This window comes from Copidosoma floridanum, unplaced genomic scaffold (genome assembly GCF_036245765.1).
Source record: "Copidosoma floridanum isolate Cflo_tuat_1 unplaced genomic scaffold, Cflo_Japanese_pri ptg000001l, whole genome shotgun sequence".
Classification (NCBI taxonomy): Eukaryota; Metazoa; Arthropoda; class Insecta; order Hymenoptera; family Encyrtidae; genus Copidosoma; species Copidosoma floridanum.
In genome coordinates, this window is record NW_028321878.1 from 9981080 (window position 1) to 10000000 (window position 18921).

At 38.6% G+C, this 18921-nt stretch overlaps 2 protein-coding genes across 4 annotated transcripts in view; one reads left to right on the plus strand and one right to left on the minus strand.

Moving 5' to 3' along the window:
• MCU (mitochondrial calcium uniporter) overlaps window positions 1-18921 on the plus strand; it is a 75265-nt gene that overhangs the window by 39584 nt on the left and 16760 nt on the right. Inside the window, exon 3 of one of the 2 annotated variants that reach the window (XM_089594782.1) lies at window positions 12280-12366. The exons of the other annotated variant lie outside the window; for it this stretch is intronic. Coding sequence (XP_089450908.1) covers window positions 12280-12366 — 87 coding nt within the window. The remainder of the gene's footprint in view (window positions 1-12279; window positions 12367-18921) is intronic. 2 annotated transcript variants of the gene reach the window in all.
• jv (javelin) overlaps window positions 1-18921 on the minus strand; it is a 29416-nt gene that overhangs the window by 6294 nt on the left and 4201 nt on the right. The gene's annotated exons all lie outside the window — the stretch shown is intronic.

The window sequence follows — 18921 nt, forward strand, 5'->3', positions numbered from 1 at the left end:
AGAGCGATCCCCGGCATTTACAGATTTTTTTTTTTTTTTTTTTTTTTTGCACTGACCGATAACCCAATACGCACACTTCGAGGCATCGTCGATTTCGCGTCTTGTGTTTCCCTCTTCGCTCGAGTGAGTGAAAACCGACGTCTCCGACGAAATTTAATCAGCGACAGCGGCGTGCGTCTCTTTGCCTCCTCGTAAGACACCAGCGTTGGAGGATGTATATATGTATATATAGCATCTCGGTGGCGCTCTCGAAAAGCAATGGAGTGTGCGCGGCTAATTATCCTCCGACGATGGCGTGTCTCTTTTGCGGAGGGATCGAGACACGCGTGCAGGGCTTTTTCTTCCCGGGCTCTCGTTTGGTCGGACGCACACGTCGCGTGCCATCGCTCTCTCCTTCCGGGGAACCGGTGGTTTTTCTTTCCTCTTGCGGATACAATTTACGATTTGAGTATACATCTCTGAAATCAACGTTCCATCGCTGGAACCGAGCGAAAGCCCCGGGGCAGTCACTCGTTCGGCTTTCAATGAACGCCAATGGGTGTAGGTACTCGGAGCTGGATAAAGAAGGAGCCTCCTTCCGCAGCTATAAATTCATGCAATGTACCTCCTCTCCTCGCTGGAGTGCGAGCTTTCCCGGCAAGATGCACGCGCCGCGCGTTTCAAAGCTCCCCGTCGCTCGCGAAAGGCTACATAATGCAGCGCCTGGATGGGGTAATGCAGGGTAGAGGAAGGGGACTTGGGTTATTACGGTTGCATGACTACGAGGAGACGCTGTTTTGACAATATTGTCTTTTTACGAGGAAGCATGGACGCGGGGATTAGGGAAATTTCTCGCCGGGAGAGTTGTATCTCTGGTAGCACGGCAGCACAACAATGATCTTTTCATACAATAACTCTTTTTTATTTGCCCTCGATCAATTAACCCAAGAGCAGTAAAATAAAGTTTCCTCGAGAGTTTGTATTTATTTGTTTACTTATCTGCGGTTGCATAATTGAGTTCGAGTGGAAGTTGTGCCTACGTCTTTGTGCTGAAGAGGAGAACTTGAAAAAGAGATTTTGGGGAACTTTCTCTCGTTTAGTCACGCGAGCTCTGGTCGAAAAGTAATCTCTGGCTTAATTAGATGTGCTGCAGTTACAGAGATATATGGTATTTTGTCTACGGAGGTGGTACGAAAGTTTATATTAATCTTTCAAATTCGTTTTTTACATGGGAACGATAACTAATAAAAATCGCTGCTATCAAATGGTCACGAAATACCCAAAAACAGGTTACTGAAACTTCTTCATCTCAATTTTTTATCTCCTTGTTCTACTAATTCAAATTGACCAACAACAAAATTGGTATACGAACTCGTGACGCCCCGAAAAACACAAATAGAAGTAGGTGCCATTGCGTCACGCCTGAAATTTCGTTATCAAAGGACAGAGAGAGAGAGAGAGAGAGAGTCGATTTGTTCCGCCCAGTCTGCTATACTACCAACGGAGAATCAGGAATCAATTCAACCGGAAAAAATAATACCGTTTCCCCCAGATACGTCCGTACTTTCTACATCTTCGCGTTGAAAATCGGGAGAGAAGAGAATGGACGTAGACGTAAATCCCTGCGGGACTCTCTAGTCATGCAATATTCCATACCACACCGTGCGTGCGAGCAGCGCCCGCAGCTTTTGCACGGTATGCTCCTTTTTTCCGAATTTTCTTCATTTTTATCGGAATTCCGATGTAGGTCCTTTAGACGCAGTTAAGCGAGCTTCCGTGCGAAGGAGAGTTTTTCTTTCTACCCTGAAATTTTAATTAAGTTTTCCGAAGTATACCGTTCTCGTTGTGCTTTCGCATCGATTTTCTCGCAAGTAGCCCGAGCACGGGCGTACGTTGTTTTTTTTTTTTTTTTTTTTTTTGTTGCACAAGCTTTTTCCAATACGAGGGAAAAATTTCATACTATAACCCTCCGAGTTGTCGCGCTTTGTGTAATATTCCCCTGGGTTTTAATTAATAAATAGCTGGCAAATTATCCGCGCTTTTCAGACGAGGGACCTATAAAAACTGATGACGATTTTACGCAGTCCTGTTGTTATAAAAAACCAAATATAGGGGAAAAATGAAAAAAACAACCCGCGTCCTGCTTGCCAAGAAAAAAAAAAAAAAAAAAAAAAAAACTATTAGCAAATCAGCAAACTAATTTTTGTCCAAGACAAAAAAAACTCTTCAAAGGAACGTTAGCTCTTTCCATCATCCAGTAGAGAAACGACGCCTTGTTTTTTCACGGGTGCGGATATTACGCGCGCGAGAGGAGCGAGGACGCGTATCGTCGCCACCCTCCTCTCGTCTCCATTGTGTTCGACCGAGCGAGGAGCTACACGTAGTTACGCAAGGCCTGGACTATCGCACTTTTTTTCTCTTTCTGTCTTAGCAATCTTTTGGAAGATCTTTGACGAGCCAACTCGGGAATGTAAACACTTAATTGAGACGTCGAGATACGCGCCCTCGAGAGGTGAGGTGGCGTTGTTTTTGTTATCGTATAACATTTTTTCCCTATCCCACTGATGTTTCGATATCTTTGGCGAATACGATGTTTTTGCGTCCTTAATGTTGCACAGTAACAATAGATGGTAAATGTATTTTGGTAATTATACACAGCTGCAAACTCTTACTTATATGGAAATATGCAGTGGGTTCATTAAAACTATCGGTGGTTCATCTGCCAAGGCAAATCCGTAAAATTGTTCACAACCACAAAGTGCAGCATAATTTTATACCCTCAAAGATAAAAGCACATCATGAAAACGTCGTGCGAAACAATGGCTCGATTCACAGTAACGATTAAGCGCTTGGCGTGGCATACGAGCGCAAACAAAATTATTGGACACACAGGTCGCGAGTAGTCATTTGTTTTGTAATATGCAAACAGAGGAGCTCTACTTGGGGCACGTCGAAGCCATGGAGAAAGACACTGATGTTCAGGACCACGACTAATTATTACGCAAGTCGAGTCGATCTCCCAACTGCAGCGCAACGCACAGCTTTCGAGGACGTAACATGTACAAAAAACGAACGTAGCCCATGATGTTATATTTTCGCAAATTTCGTTCTGATCAGCGATTCACGCGCCCGAGTGTGTGTTCATCTCTGTTGCAACAAGGACACGCAAATGTATACTCATGTGCAACACAACTCGTGCCATCAGTATCCACGTCCAAATGTAAATGCAACAAATTACTTCCGATATAATCCAAACACCTCGCCGTTCGATCCCGGAAAAATTAACACTCGGCAAAATTATCGTCGCCCCGGCGCTGCATACCATACTTTACAGGACACAGTTTATTATGCGCCCAAGCTTGCTCGACCCGGAATCTACGGCGTAATAAATACTCTTATCAAACGTCGCGCAGATACGCTAATGCGCCCGCGCGCGGGTGATTACGACGAACAGTCGGGGGCTCGGGAAACATTGTAATGTGACCACCCCCTTTTTGGGCGAGCCGTCAAGCTTACGAGTGATTGTTTTCGATAATACCTCGTTGGTAACCATATATGCCTTGCTTGCGACCGATGGAACGAATTACGGTGTCAATTGTGTATAATACCTGCCAGAAGTGACGCGACGATTGTGTACTTTCGTTACGTAAGAAAATTTGCTTTTTGCACAGAGGCTGTGCGTGCAGAGATATATGGATCTCGTATGGATGCGTCTTAGAGTCGCGAGAATTATTGTACTCATAAATATATGCAAATGGGTTTGGGGGAGGGGGAGTTACATGACGCAGAAAGGGATTTGTTATATACGGATGTAGGTCATCATCTTCTCTGTTGTGATGTTTCTTTCGCTCGACATCGTATTGAATATTCACGATGCATTTAGAGCAAAAATTCGATTAACGAAATTCGCGCGAGACCTATACGGCGCTAATTAAAAATCCAATAATTTTACTGATTGTCTAAAAGCCAAAGCTGGTTTCCGCTGTTCCCTTTGCTTGATTGTCACGATTGTATGGGTCATTTTTCAAATACGCGGAAAAATTTAATTATAAGTACGAGATAAAGCTTTGACTCCTACCGACTGATGGAGAGTGATTGTCGTCGGAGGGTCTTTTGTTTTGATTTATTTTAATCACGTCAACGGATTATCATCTGAGAATTTTATTATTCAACTATTTCATACACGGCACAGTAAACAATGTTTATTCGCTTGTAACCACGTAAATTCTTACTCCTCAAATTTTTTTCAATAATATTCAAAGTACAGAGAGGAAGCATCAACATGACTATCCGATGCAGGTGCGAAGCGGATGCGACATAAAAAATGAAGCAGTATTTATTTTGGGGTAAACCAAGAGTGCGGCTCAAAGAGCCCCTCCACGATACACATTTGCATGAGTACCATTCGACGATAATAATCGTACTTCCTTGTGCTCCCCCCGCACATCCTATTTCCGCTATATATTTGTGTACCTATGTAGTTTGACCTTCTTCCTACCATATTTATGTGATACTGAGGAACAAGCTTTTCATCAATTTTGATCCATCATAAGCATTACAAAGGCTGGTGAAAAATACATTTCAAGGGATGAAAGACCAAACTCATGTAAAAAGTTTCAACCACAAGTTTAGATAAAAAAAACTTTGCTGACCTGCCAACCACATGTTCGAGGAAAGCATCCAAATGTACTTTTTAAATATCGATTACACACGTACACTGACACCTCCAGTAATCACTAGCACTACTCTCAAACGTAGAGGGAATGTCGAAATCATGCGGTAAACGTGACTTGGAGGCATATATATATTCACGTATTGCCCAGCAGGTGTTTACCGACAAAGAAAAAAGCGAGAGCACGCGGAAACGACGGAAAAAGAGAGGGATGCCGTTCAGCCACGCTTTGCTAACTCCGGGTTGCCTTTTTGCCCTCCCTTGCATCCGCATACGCGAAAAAAAGTCTGCTGCCGGTGTATGTATCCTGTGTCATTTTTTTTTCTTTTTTCTTTTTTATTTTTTTTTGTCATCTTCTCTTATTTTGCTAGTCGTGTCGCCAAAGTGTGGGTGCACGGCACGTATCATTTAACGCTCAAATGACTGTCTTCTCGCGATTGTGGTTTGCAAAAATTTTTAATCCGCGCACGACCAGCGAAAGCCACGCGGTGGGTACATACGTACATAAATATGTGTACGGAACAGCGTGATGTTGGGTAAAACTTTGATGAGTGGTTGGATGTAGCCGCTACCGTGATGTGTGTTTTGCATTTGTTTCTGGTTGCTTAATTGACAATTGCTGATTTTAATGAATGAGTGAAGCATTTTTTTTTTTTTTTTTTACTGATAGTTGCAGAGAAACTTTTCTATTTATTTATTTATTTTTTTTTTTTATAAGTGCTGTGATTGCATATTGACAAGGAATATTAGAATATAATGCTTGTGGATAATGATTCAAAGCCATTTAAGTGTAAACCATTGTATATTTAAGAATTATAAATTTTTGGTATTGGTTTTCAATTTTTTTTTTTTTTTTTACAACAAAATTTAGTAAAAAATACTTTTTTAGTTTTTATTTTGAAATAAAATATCGAATCACTGTAATAATTGTTTAATACTTTAAAATAAACATACCTAAGAAAAGTACAAGTGTGAATCATGATACGTATTTCGATAAATAATTTTTAAACATTATCAATTAAATATTCAGATCTTATTAATTATTTTCCATTTATTTAATGTAAATAATATTTTAATTAATATTTACTTTGGTATTGTAAATTGCAGAGTTTTCCGTTTTATGTTCCATTCACTTAATTAGTAAAAATTAGCTTACATAAGCATAAATAATCTAATAGGCATAAATTGTATATTTTGTATCATGAAGTAGTCGGTAAGTTTGTTTAAACCGATAAATTGTACAATTAATTTGCAGATACACTCACGTTAATTTCGACTTGCATCAACCCAAACACATGTCATTCTGTAGATAATTAGAAACAACAGTATTTTTTCTTTTCTTTACATTGAATTGATAAACCTTATTATTACAATCATTCGATAATTATCAGTACAACTTATGTATTCGTCTTTCGTAAAAAATACAATTCAACATTTAAAAAAATGTCTTATCTATCTCATGTGTATCAGAAGAAAAACACTTTACAAAGCTACTCGAAAAAATGAATTATTTTATACATTTCTTCTTGACTACTGATTGAGGTGAAATATTTAATATCGTCCCAATAACCCCTATAGAAAAAAAATTCGTAATAGATGAATCAAAAATCACTACAACAGCCTTACCTCAAACATTCTCAACAGCTGAAGCGTCCAACAAAAAAAACATCAGCATCCAGGAAATGACACCAAAACCAACAGTAAAGTATAACAAAGTTTAGTAAAAAAGAAAAAAATAAACCACCCCCCCAATCACTTGCAAAGTAACACACAAAATAAATTTATCGGAAACAGCACCCCTCGATCACAGTCCCTACAAATCCTTTTACTCTATAAGTATGTTTACGCTCCCCATTCACTTTTCGTCTTCACGTTCACTCGACTGACGAACAACTATCACCTCGCCAGCTTTGGCTGCTGCTGTACACACCTGTCCAGCGAGCGATCGCCGCTCGTAATAATGACGCGTGTCGACGAGTATACGACGATGACGATCGGTGGGGCCCCGGCAAACCTCCTCCTCCTCCTCTCCCCCTCTGTGGGAGCGCGAGGGGCATGTCACGAGGGGAAGGAGATTGAACGATAGCTCTCGTCGCGAGGCGCCTCCCGACGAACTTTTACAAATGTATGCGTGCGTGTGTGCATTATTATACATACGTGGGTTGTTGCGAAAGTCTTGACTCCTGCGGTTCGCATGGGCAGATGATTTGGAAAGAAATTTTTTTTTAAGGACATAAAGGAGTTCGTTAAAAGTTGATTACACGTTAATAAAATCGTAAAAAATGATATTTTAGTGGGTAATTTCAGAGCAAGACTTTTAGATTAGGTTCTTTTTTTTAAATTAAATATTTGTTAATTTGATTCTTTATTCTCTGTTTCAGGTGAGTTTTCCAATTTTTCGTTCTGTCGGCTGTCCAACGACGGCGGCGTAAGTTTAAATTATTTTTCTTAAAAAATGTAAAATACCAAAAGGTCGAGTTCACTATAATTAAATGAAATTCACCGTCAAGCTACCGACTGCTAGTTTTATTACACGCCAAAAAACTTATTTAAATTTCAATTATCATATTTCGACAAGTGTTTCGCCGTCAAGTGCAGTGAAACACGAGAGATGGGGGAAAAAAAAAAATTTATGCTCCGCGAGTATTTTTCAACCGATGGCCAAGGAGATAAAAAGGTCGTACCATATAATATTATATACCTGGTATCGGAAGAATCACGGGTGGTCGGCTCCGTCCGTCCCTCAAGGATCATGATATCCTACAACACACATTCTCCCGAGCAAACCATATCGTGCATTCCACGCACGATTTCAGCCGTGACTGACTACCAGGTTACGGATATTTTTTAAAAACTTTTTTGAAGAATACTCGTCCATACTTTTTAGTCAATCGCAATTCGTTTCTCGTGTGACATACACGACTTGGTAAATGTGCAACGTCTCGATGAATAAAACACCTGTTGGCAAAAAAAAAACAAAAAAAAAAAAAAAAACGTTTGGTACATTTACCTTAAGCGATATAAAAACGATCCTTCAAGCAAGTATGACTTTAAAAAAACCTTGAAACCAGCGCGATTTTGCGCAAAAAATTATCGCGAAGGAAGTAATCAAGGCATGTTTTTCAGACGCTTCTAATACTCGAGTATATACGTATACCCAAGCAATTTACAAAATGAAGCTCAATTGTAGAACAAGCAACTCAAGTCAGTGTATATACACACGCGCTGTACGAGCATGTATAGATCATCGGTGCGGAAAAATCTGATATACGTAAATATGTAATAAAGGTACATACGAAAATTGCCTGATTTTTCCATAAGCATCGAACGTAAAAATTGACTGTGAAATTGGACGAGCCATTAATCGCATGACGTTGAGCATTGAGAATTTTCATGTCTTTTTACATATTCGTATGTATCATCAAGATCACGGCTGGCGATTGTTTCAGGCTTCCTGCATTCGTTTCGTACGTACACAAACTTTTTGGTTATGTAACTTTTTGCAATCCTCGAAATTACTCGCTTCCGTAAGACAGAGCCTCGTTGCGAAGAGCGAAATATTGTTAATATTTTTCAAAGTGCGCTGGTTGGCTGTTACGTAAAATCGGAACGTTAATGTTGTTTGGCCCAAGTGTCTACAAGTGCATCGAATTCGTACGTGATTGCGTAAAAATAATTCATCGACATTGATGGAAGAAATTAATAAATATTTAAAAAAGTAAATTTGTATGGCTTACGATTTACTTTTAATAAAATACTTGCTGTACAAACATTCGCAACTAAAAAAAAAAAAAAACAAAACTTGTTCGCCATGAAATAATTTTTTAAAAGTATGCTAAATTTTTGTATTCAAAAGGTGATGTGTATCTTTGTACAAAAAGTATGTCAAAACTGTAATATTGACCTTCGTATTTCGACTCGCTTTAAAACGTTTTGTTTTGTGATGTTTTTCATATTTTATACAGGAGTTGTTTCGGAAAGTATAAATACGAGATTTTTTTTTAATTTCTTGTGCAAGACATATTTCTCACAAACAAGTTTGGAAGTTTCAAACTGATTCAATTACGTACAAATTAAAAAAAAAAAAAACATTATATAAGATAAAATCAGTAGCTCTTTTAACAAAATCTGAAGAATTCGACATTTGTTTACTTGAGTTTTGACGTTATTAGTTAGATTAGATTCGAATAACAAATTTTTACCTACAAAAGATTCATACATAATAATTTTATTACTGATTTTGAGTCATTAAACGAACATCTAATCTCTCGGGGCATCGAAAAACGTAAAAAGTCAATCATTATAAGTGACGATATCAATTATACGATCCATACAAAATAGATTATGTGGCTTAATTCGAACGCCAAAGCAATTAAATTTGATTAGATGAAGTAACATTGAAACTCCAATACACCCAGAAAACCTTACTTTGAAACAAAAAAAAAAAAAAAAAAAACAAGTAAAATTCATACAATCTTTACAAACAACATATAGTCATGGACCCCATCATCATCTCCATAACAGCGGTATTTAACTGAGTACACAGTGCCGTAGATTTTTCGTGTACTTCTACAAGCACGCCATCGGAGTATGTCAAGGCCACGAGACCTCGAGCAGAACGAAACTGCCGTCGCCTGCGGCCTGAACAAGACGTTAACATCAACGTGCTTGTATATACACTCGGGTTTTTTGTTTTCCTTTCTTCATCCTGCGCACTTAAAGCGTCGCACGCGTTTCATTCAATTCCAAAGAAATCACTCGCACACCTGCGACCTTTGACGCGATTCAATCACATACTTGTACATGTGGCTTTTGTACGGGGCCACACTGCATTGTTATTTGTGCACATTTAGTTGCAACATCCCTGCGGTGAGCATAGGGTATATTAGTTTTATAGGTGCGTATAGCACAGGTGCGCCGAGGATGGAGAGCGTTTTTCCTCTGGATCTTATCGCGAATCGGAAAATTACGGTCTCATTGTTGCCGCTCGCCGTGAGTGAAAAGATATTATTACCCACCACCACCGGGGAGAAAAGTAGTGGCAGTTTTATCGCGTGCTTTTCAGACCGAAAGTGCAATTTTGATCGTGGGTCCGATCTCGTTAGTTGTATTATGTAAAAAAGCTAATCATTTTATTGATGAAAAGAAAGTCCTTGGGCAAAATTGTTGAAGTAATAAACTGGCACATTGAGAGTAAAAGTGTAAGAGCCAATCTTGGTGTGGTAATAAAAGGAGTTTTACTTTATATCGTATTATCAACCGTATAGTGAAAAAGAAAGCACCACAGCTTCGTGATTGTAAATTGTTTTCGATCTTTTGTGTAGTTATACGATGATACTTTACTGATCTAATTACTAATTACAGATAACTGTACGTATTCAAGTCGGTTGATGGAAGTTATATGTATGTGACGACTAGCAAATTTCACACACGTCCCCTAAAATAAAACTGAATCACCCAAACGGATGCACATAATATTATGTCGACGGCTATGTCAACCGCAAGCTCTCGTGAAACTTTACGATATCCTGTAGAGGAGGTAACGACGTTCGCGACCACTAGACGTTTTTTTTTTCCTTGTTTTTTTTTATCCCCTAAGATGGAAAGAGAATTTCTCGTGCATGGAAAAAAGTTACATAAAAAAGGCTTTGATGATTTCTCCTTGTATAAAATATGTAGACAAATGTGAAGGGATGGTTAACGAGGATTAATTATGTGCCCAAATCATGCACCAGATGAATTTTTTTTATGAATACTTTGTTTGGAAAAGCGGTCAATATGTTATTTCTTTTGTTTTATGTAAAATTATCTTAAAAACTTTTAAAAATCAAAAGAAAATTTTTTTCAAACCAGAAAAATCGATCAAAAACCAAAAGTATTTATACCACAAGTCAGTGTTCAATGGGTTGATTGAAATTCACGAACATCATCATCGAGCCCGTGATTCTGAAAGCAAAATCAATCATCTCGCTCACTCGACATTGAACGTACAGCTCAAAATTGAAATTCCAACGGCAACATAAATGATTAACCATCATGTTTGAAACGCGGAGGGATCAATACGTTAACGTGAATTATATTTTAATGGAATAAACATTACTAAACGTGTTCGAGTGCAAGAGTGTTATTGTTATTTTCTCTTTGTGAAATTAAATGTAAAATAAATCTTGTTGGGTGATTCGGTTTCAATGGGTAGATTTTTAGCTGAAGAGCAACTCATTGTTCCTCGACATGAAAAAGCACAAACGAAAATTCAACATCTCTAAAAGCATTTTTCTACCTCCTTTTATTCATCTTCCATGTAAAAACTTGCAAACTATTCTCGCATTTCAGGAAACTCAGTATAATGCGGTCATGTTAATTAATAATTATTTTAAATTATGTTTAATCTACCATGACATCCCTTTTTATGATCCAACAAAATGTCACTGTGTGTGAGTATACGGCCATTCAAGCAGCTCATGAAATAAAACGAGAAAAGTGACCCGCGTGTCGGACAAAAAGTCCGTCCTTCTCGCTAGAGAGAGCTCGCACAATAGGAAAAATGGACTGCTTCCCGTTGGGGGGTTGCGAGGAAACTGTGACAAAACTGATGTTGCGAATTGACCCGGTGTTCAGCTCCTACGCATTTTTTTGCCTCCTCGTGCGTTTTGCTTCTATTGAAGGATCTTGCATCCTCTGTTAAGCTATAATTAACGTGTCGGTGTAAATGCTGTATTTATTTTTGCTTGGCACTGCATACTGTAATTTCACAGTAGACGGTTTTTTTTCTTTTAACTTAAGCTGATCAATAGTTTATGGAACTTTCGGAGTTGAAGTGATTTTTTATCAGCACTATTTATTTTAATTATCAATTTGCATGCACTGTACACGAATTCACATGATCACAGGTATACTGTAAACAACAGAGAGATAATAAAGTTTTCTTTTTATTGTATATTTTAATTAAAGTCAGTATCATTATAATTTAGTATCCATTGCAATTTTAGTTTCTAATTAAACAAAATGTTACTTTTATTTATTTATTTTTTTTTGTTAAAATTTTTTATTTCTTTAGACTGTACATGACAACCCTAATACTGTTGATCGGTATCATAAATCAACCCGTGTCTTCTAACGCAGTTTTCTGTACACGATCACTTTCCATGTACTCTGACCTGATGAAAGAAATGAGCCAATTTTCACGCTCAACCTAACAGCTACAATGCTTGTGCAATCATGCATATGCTCATACCTATCCGCGCTACTTACACCTCGTAGGCGCTAAACAATATGTATGCTAATGCATTCAGAAGAAAATTAACGCATGTGTACTCGCGTCACATTTGCTTATTTTTTTCTTGTTTTCATTCTATAAAACTTTATACGATGATACATGCTCACACTCTGCTTACGTACCTATTTGCACAAGGCATTACAAAAAAAAAAAAAAAAAACTTTCCACGCCTTCTAGATGGTAATAAGGAAAAACAGCGAGTACGCACTGCGTTTGCGGAAGGCATTATTGCTCGAGATGAGCGGGCGTGGAAAAAAAAACACCAACAGAAGCTATCGTTTATTTTATAAATGCTTGCAACGCTTTTTGTTTGTATTTACAGCTTTGCGCTTGTTTCTCTTTTGTTTTACAGGAATTAAGAGGAAGACCAAGGTAGCGAGGAAGCAAACCCAGCCCAAGATCGAACAGAACACGAGGCTGCTCGTTTGTTGCCCCGATCGTACGTAAGAGCATTGTGTGTGCGTAAACTATAGGTGGTTGAAAATTTTTTGCCGAAGTTCTTCCCTTTTTTAACACTTTTTTCTTTGAGAGTACTGAGTTAACGCTTTTTTATTGAAATGCATGACCCTATGCCTGCCCCTTCTTTTTGATACATGACTTGGACATTAAAATCTCATTTTTTACCTACTACCAAGGATTTGTTTGCGATTAAAACTATTTTTGCAAAATCTTTAACACGAGTCGGAATGAGAAGAAAATTCATCTCACGACTCGTCGGTTGCAACATATCGATCGGTAGAGTTTCCGTTTACGTACAAAAAAAATTGAGCTTGGATCGAGTCACGAAAGTGACACGTATATGGTAACGTGAAAGGGTAGCAGTGTACAAATTACTTGATTTTAAATATTATATCAGTGAACTTCTGATTCTTCGGGTAAACCAATTTTTTTTTTATTTTGTTATAGAAAATTGTATTAAAATTTCCATTACAAAAACAAAAAAGGATCGATGAATCAATAAATTTTTTGGAGTGATTTTATTGAAAAACAAAAAAAGCTGAAAAAACTTTTCTTGCACCTTTGGACAGATCATGCGAACTTCGAGGCTATTGTCAATAATACCGTGAACTCTCTTGACAATCGGGAAAACTCAGGAGTGTAAGTTTCTAGCTCTATATGCTGAGCGTAGTCGTGTACAAAAGGGGGTGTGCCGGCAGATGCCATTGTACCGTGCCAGGAACGCATGAATCAGAGGTCATCCCCATTAAAAGAGATAGCGTGGGTAGAGAAACCCACTCCCTAACTCCCTGGTACTCTTGTGCATGAACTCATGCACGCGCGTGTCACGCGAACTATGTAACTCCTACTTGTTATGTGTTTTGTTTACTGACTCGTATATATATCTTGTGCGCGTACTCGTGCGTTGGAGTGAGTTGGAGTTAAAATTAATTTGGTAATTGAGTTTATTTTTTAATGAAGCTGATTTTTTTGCTATTCATGGTGACTAATTTATTTTGGAGTAGTCGATGCGTGATTGACAGTTTTATCCATTGTGGTGTGATTTATTTTTGATTTTTTAAATAAAATTTATTTGACTAAATTCATCATTGCTTATTTGATCAAAATTCTCTATAAATTTAAATTTATTTCTAGTACAATGTAACAATTAAAGTCACTAATTGCAAAGGAAAATTAAAGTACCGCTACGTCAATGATTGCTAGCTAGTATACTTAATTCGAGAGATGATTAAGAAAAAAGTTTAGGGTAGGGTGTATTAGCAGAACCATTTTTAAACAATTCACAACACTAGTCATCTGCTCTTTTCATTAGTTTTATTGACCAATATAATTACGTTGAAATCAATCATAGTAAGCAATATAGAAAATCAGAACTGTGCTACATCATTTACAACCCAGTTGCACTGCCAAAACACACCGATGGATCTAATTAATTCACCCTCAAGTGGTAAATCATAACTAGGCATGGAGAAAATAATAAATACATTGTAATATATTTTATTTGTATAACTTATAGGCGTCAGTATGATCATGAATGGATTATACTTCTAAAAATCATAATACACGCCGAATAATGTCATCGCTCCATTGGACGCACACACGCGCGATACAAAAATGATCCACAAAGTGGAGCACCAATAATTCCACAAACGCATTAGCCTCGTATACCTATACTCTCACTACTCGTTGAATCAAAACGAGTCGATCACACGTCAATGCTACACGCACTGAGGTGAATGTATATGTAATACCACCATGAGAAATTTCGCGTGAAAGCGAGAGCTTGAAATCCGAGCCTCCCCTGTAACTCAAAGCCCTTTCTCTCTCTGCCTCGCGGCTCGATCAATCGTCGCGGTGTATCGATGATAGAGTAGAACAAGCGAGTGCAGTCGAGCTGTCAAGTGTCACCGAGTGTGATGCACAAACTGGTGACCCCCTCCCCCCCTTGTGGTGTGGAAAAGCGTATTACCACCCTCGTCTGTGCTCTAGAGATTTTTGATGCTCGGCTACACGTACACGCCGTGGCTTTTTAATTTCATTTTTGAGTTTTGACTGGAGATGAGGTTTTCGACAGGGTTGTTATCGATATAGAGTGCCAGAGCAACACCGGCTGTAAGTTTTTTCTCCCCCCTCTTTGTTGTACTTCCTAGTATATTTTAATGGAATTTCGGGGTGGGGCGTTTTTTTATCTGTCGTACTGTGTTGGTCCTTGCTGTGAGATATAAAAAACAAAGGGATTTTTGTACTGCAGGAAAATTTCATATCGGTTATTTGTAATGTAAGTATGGTAAAACTCTCTTTCATTCTCATTTTTTCGTTGGATGACGTATTTTGAAAAATTTTCAGAAGATTCATTAGTCGCATTGTAAAAAAAAAAAAAAAAAAAAAAAAATAATTTAAAAATACAATGATCATTAAAAATGTATGCATATTAATGTATAAAAAATGGTAGTCCAAACGGTAGATGCTGCCGAGATATTGCGTGCTGTGTTAAGCATTGGTCGTATGCATATTATAAAGACGCTTCAGAGCACGCATGAGTATTAAGTGAGAAACTGGGTCTGGCGCGCGTTTTATCTAAAATAATATTTGCTCTGCATCATAATGAAAACTCGCAACGCGGCTTACTACACATGTATATATGTGTTATTAGTTTCTTTTGCGCATGTGCGAGGTACTCGTTAGTTAGTGAAAGGCAACTTACATACTTTTATTTTAGAATTTACTTTGCATCAGCCAAAGTGTTTGATTAATTTTAGATTTTTTATATAAATTTTCAACCATTCGTTTTCGGCTTTGACCAAACGTACTTGAAACAAATGAAAACAATAACAAGTGAAGTTGCGCCTTTGTGCGAGGGAAAACTACCTCCTAAAAGCCGTGCTCTGAACATGTCACGCTCGATGTGACGGTGCATCACGCGAACTTTATGTATTTATGTACCTTGCTTTTTGTAAAAATTTACATCCAGCTAGAAAAAAAAAAAAAAAAAAAAAAAAAAAAAAAAAAAGAAAAATTCTTTCAGCGTAAAAATCAATACTGTGCGTGCTTTCGTGCATGCGAAAACTCACATAGATGCGATGAAATAGGTTTTTACTATGCCATCACCGCAGCTAATGTAATATTAAAAAGTGCTCCGGGGCATCGAAAAAAGACGCGGAAAATTGAAATTCGAGGCACCAGCTCTTTGGTATTATTATATTTATACAGGAAACAGGTGGATTAACGAAAATAAAAATGAAAAAAATCACACGTAAACGTAGAAAACGATGCAAAAAAGGAGTCCTAACGTGCATAAAAAATTTTTCAGTGTAGAGGATAGTGAAAAAAATTCTCAGAGTGTAGAAATGACTTGTATATTTGTGTGTGTATATAATGCTGTTTTTTTTGCCTCGTACAAATAAAACGAGCTGAAAAGTTACGTAAACTAAAATCCTCCACCGAGAATCCACGAAATTGCCCGCAAATTGAATAGCTAAGCATCCACCGAAATCGAGATAAGGATACCCAAGCGTCACGCGAGTGCCTTTTCAATGAGGGTCCTTAGCGCCTGATGAGGAGGATTTTTGACGTTTGCTTTTGTAACTTTACTCAACTACGTGCTTGTCTCATTTTCTTTCCTCAAATGAAAAACGAACACATATAAGCACGACGCGAAATCGTATTAAAAATAATTGGTTCGCTTGACTATAAAAATGCATGAAAATAGTTTGACACAGATGCTTCAACGAGCTTAATAGTACAAGCAGAGTGTATGTTTAATAGTACAGCACAATAATTAATTATTTATTAACAACGATATAACTTTTAAGCAACTAGCTTAGGACAACTTCGGAAAATACTTGCAAATTTAAATATTTATTGGTCGCATTGATCGAGCTTTTTTCTGGTGGACGTAGTACTCGTTGCAACTTCCGCGAATTGTGATTCTCCAAAGTTAAATACAACAAACCCAGAGAACTTTGTGTTTTCATACCCGATTTATCGGGCAATCGTCTGTACAAATATATTTCTACGGCAGAGAATCTAATCGCTGGGAGATCAATCTCAATCACTCGATTCGAAAGCCTTACCCAATTGTGCCGAAGCCTTGGGTAAATACTGACGATGTAAGCGTGTTGTTAGAAAAAACTCGTTGGTAAATTTAGCCATGTGATTACACATGTAGATGTAGAGAAGAATCACGCTTGGGTTGGGGAGGAGGCGTGTTCCTCGTTTTTAATTATCAAGTTAGCCCATGGGATGTAGGTATATCGTACATCGGACGGTGATGGTATGTGGAGCGTAGATATGTTGTATACCTGCATTTATATCAAGTACACGCTTTTCATTTAACTCGTACGTGAACGTAATAATTGTGAGCGAGAAAAAGCCCAGTCGGTCAGTCGGATGATTCTTCTTGTTATGGACATTTCGTATTTGCTCCTTAGTGGATCCTCTTACTCATCTGGGATGTACAGCCCAAGAAACTATAATTTAGAATCTAAAGACTACAATTATCGAGCATCCGGCTGAGCTAGTAGACACGCTGATCAGACAAATTATTTTACGAAACAAAACGATAAATTATTATCGTTCGTTGCATGATAAAAAAAAAAAAAAAACGACAAAGTAAGAATTTTGGTATTAGCGCGTTTTTGTACACGTGACACGTCATTTTTGTTGCCAAACTTGGCGTGCACAAAAAACAAACTGTTTATTTTTCTCCGGACCCACGCAACGGGTGATTTTTCGTAAAATCTCTTACACGCTAGCAACGGGCCCCCAAAAGTTTTACAACCCCTTCAACATCACCCCCCCTCGTGCACTCGCGTGCACCTGTCCCCAAACTTTCGAGCTCTTGTTTACCTGCCAACGTCGCTGTCACCATCGCCCTCCTCCTCCTCCTGAGCGTACTCCATCGTGAACTGACAGTAGACAATTTTGACGGAAAACATGTCCACTCACTCCTGCCCGAGTAAGTACCTACACACGCATTACATTAAAGTACAAGCACTGAAACACCACTCGTCGACGGCGACGCTACGCTTTAATAACACACAACTGTGGAGACGACGCGAAAAACACGCAAGTACGACAACAACTAGCGCGCGCGACAGACTGAAATTCGCGCTTTTGACACGCCATTTGTGTGGGTACACCGTATACACACGTACACTTTCGATACAGCGTCGGTCAAACGGGACGATAGTTGTTACAATGGGCGGATTGGTATGCGTTTGTATGTAAGTACATATTACACGGGAAGGTGTACTGTGGGAGGAGAGAGAAAGAGAGGAGCCGAAACCGGAAGGGACTTGGGCGCTTTTCCACTCTCTCGTTGTAATTGCCTTGTATTATACGTCGAATGCGTGTGCGTTATTTATATTATATTATACCCTATAGCACCATGTAACCTGCGGCAGTGGTCTTTGTGCACCTCTTTTGTGTTCGTCCACCTCCTCCTCTACTTTTCTCCCTTTTCATAAAATTGCTTGCTGTGGGCTTGCGTGCATGGATGTTCGAGTATTTTTTTTTTTTTTTTCACTTCCCGATTCTTTAAAGTACAGCATATTGGCTCGAGTATTCGGGCGATCCATTCGTTCAATTTTTTTTTTGCTTCCCAAGATTCGTCGACCAGTAGGTACTTTTTTTCGTGAAAAATCTCGTGACCTAAAGGGTGAAGTATCGATTTCTTTGGAACAACAAACAATGACGAGTTAATCTTTTTTTTTTTTTAACATAAATTTTCATACATTTTTCACACAAACAATTCATAAAAATAACAGCGAGCTCTGATAAAGGTGTCAACTTTAGCGTATCCCGCGCGCTTACGTTGAAATTCCCCCATGTATGTACACGTGGTAGTGTACATTGTATCTGTAGGAGGGTATAATTTTGTTGTGAGTTCATCGAGTCTCCTCGTTTTTGCAGTTTCCCGCGACGTGTCAGATTTTTCGGACGGATTATATTGATGGTTGGGGTACGTGCTGCTACAGCATCGAGCGAGAGAGGAAATTTTGTTTTCCTGCTACTACACTGCTACTGTTGACGTTTTTGCTGTTGGGGGCACGTTGTTGGACGGATTTTTTTCTGATCCGGTGTTATTTTTCATTGTGCCTCCTGGATACACACGCAAACCTTTACCCGTTTTATCCACTGTTGAAGGATCTACGGATGATTGTTTGAATACAGATAAAAAGGTGAGCGCGATTCGGTAAACGCGTACTCGAAATCCGGTTAAACCAGCCGAGGTGTGAAATTCGTCAAAGTAGATGATTCATTTTCCGAAAATTCCGTCACCAATGTCGCAGAGCAAGGAAAGAGAATACGTGCCAAAAAAAAAAAAAAAAAAAAAAAAAAAAAAGAGCGCGCGGTGGCTCAGTCGGCTAGGTCGTGGATTGACACGCGGGAGACTGCGGGTTCGATTCCCGGCCAGTGCGACTTATCGGGCAAGTACCTCTGTGATTTTTCATATGTGCTTTTTCACCACGCAATGCTCCTCGAGGAGGGTTTAGGCGACCTCCTCGCAGCATAATTGCCTAATTTTCCCCCT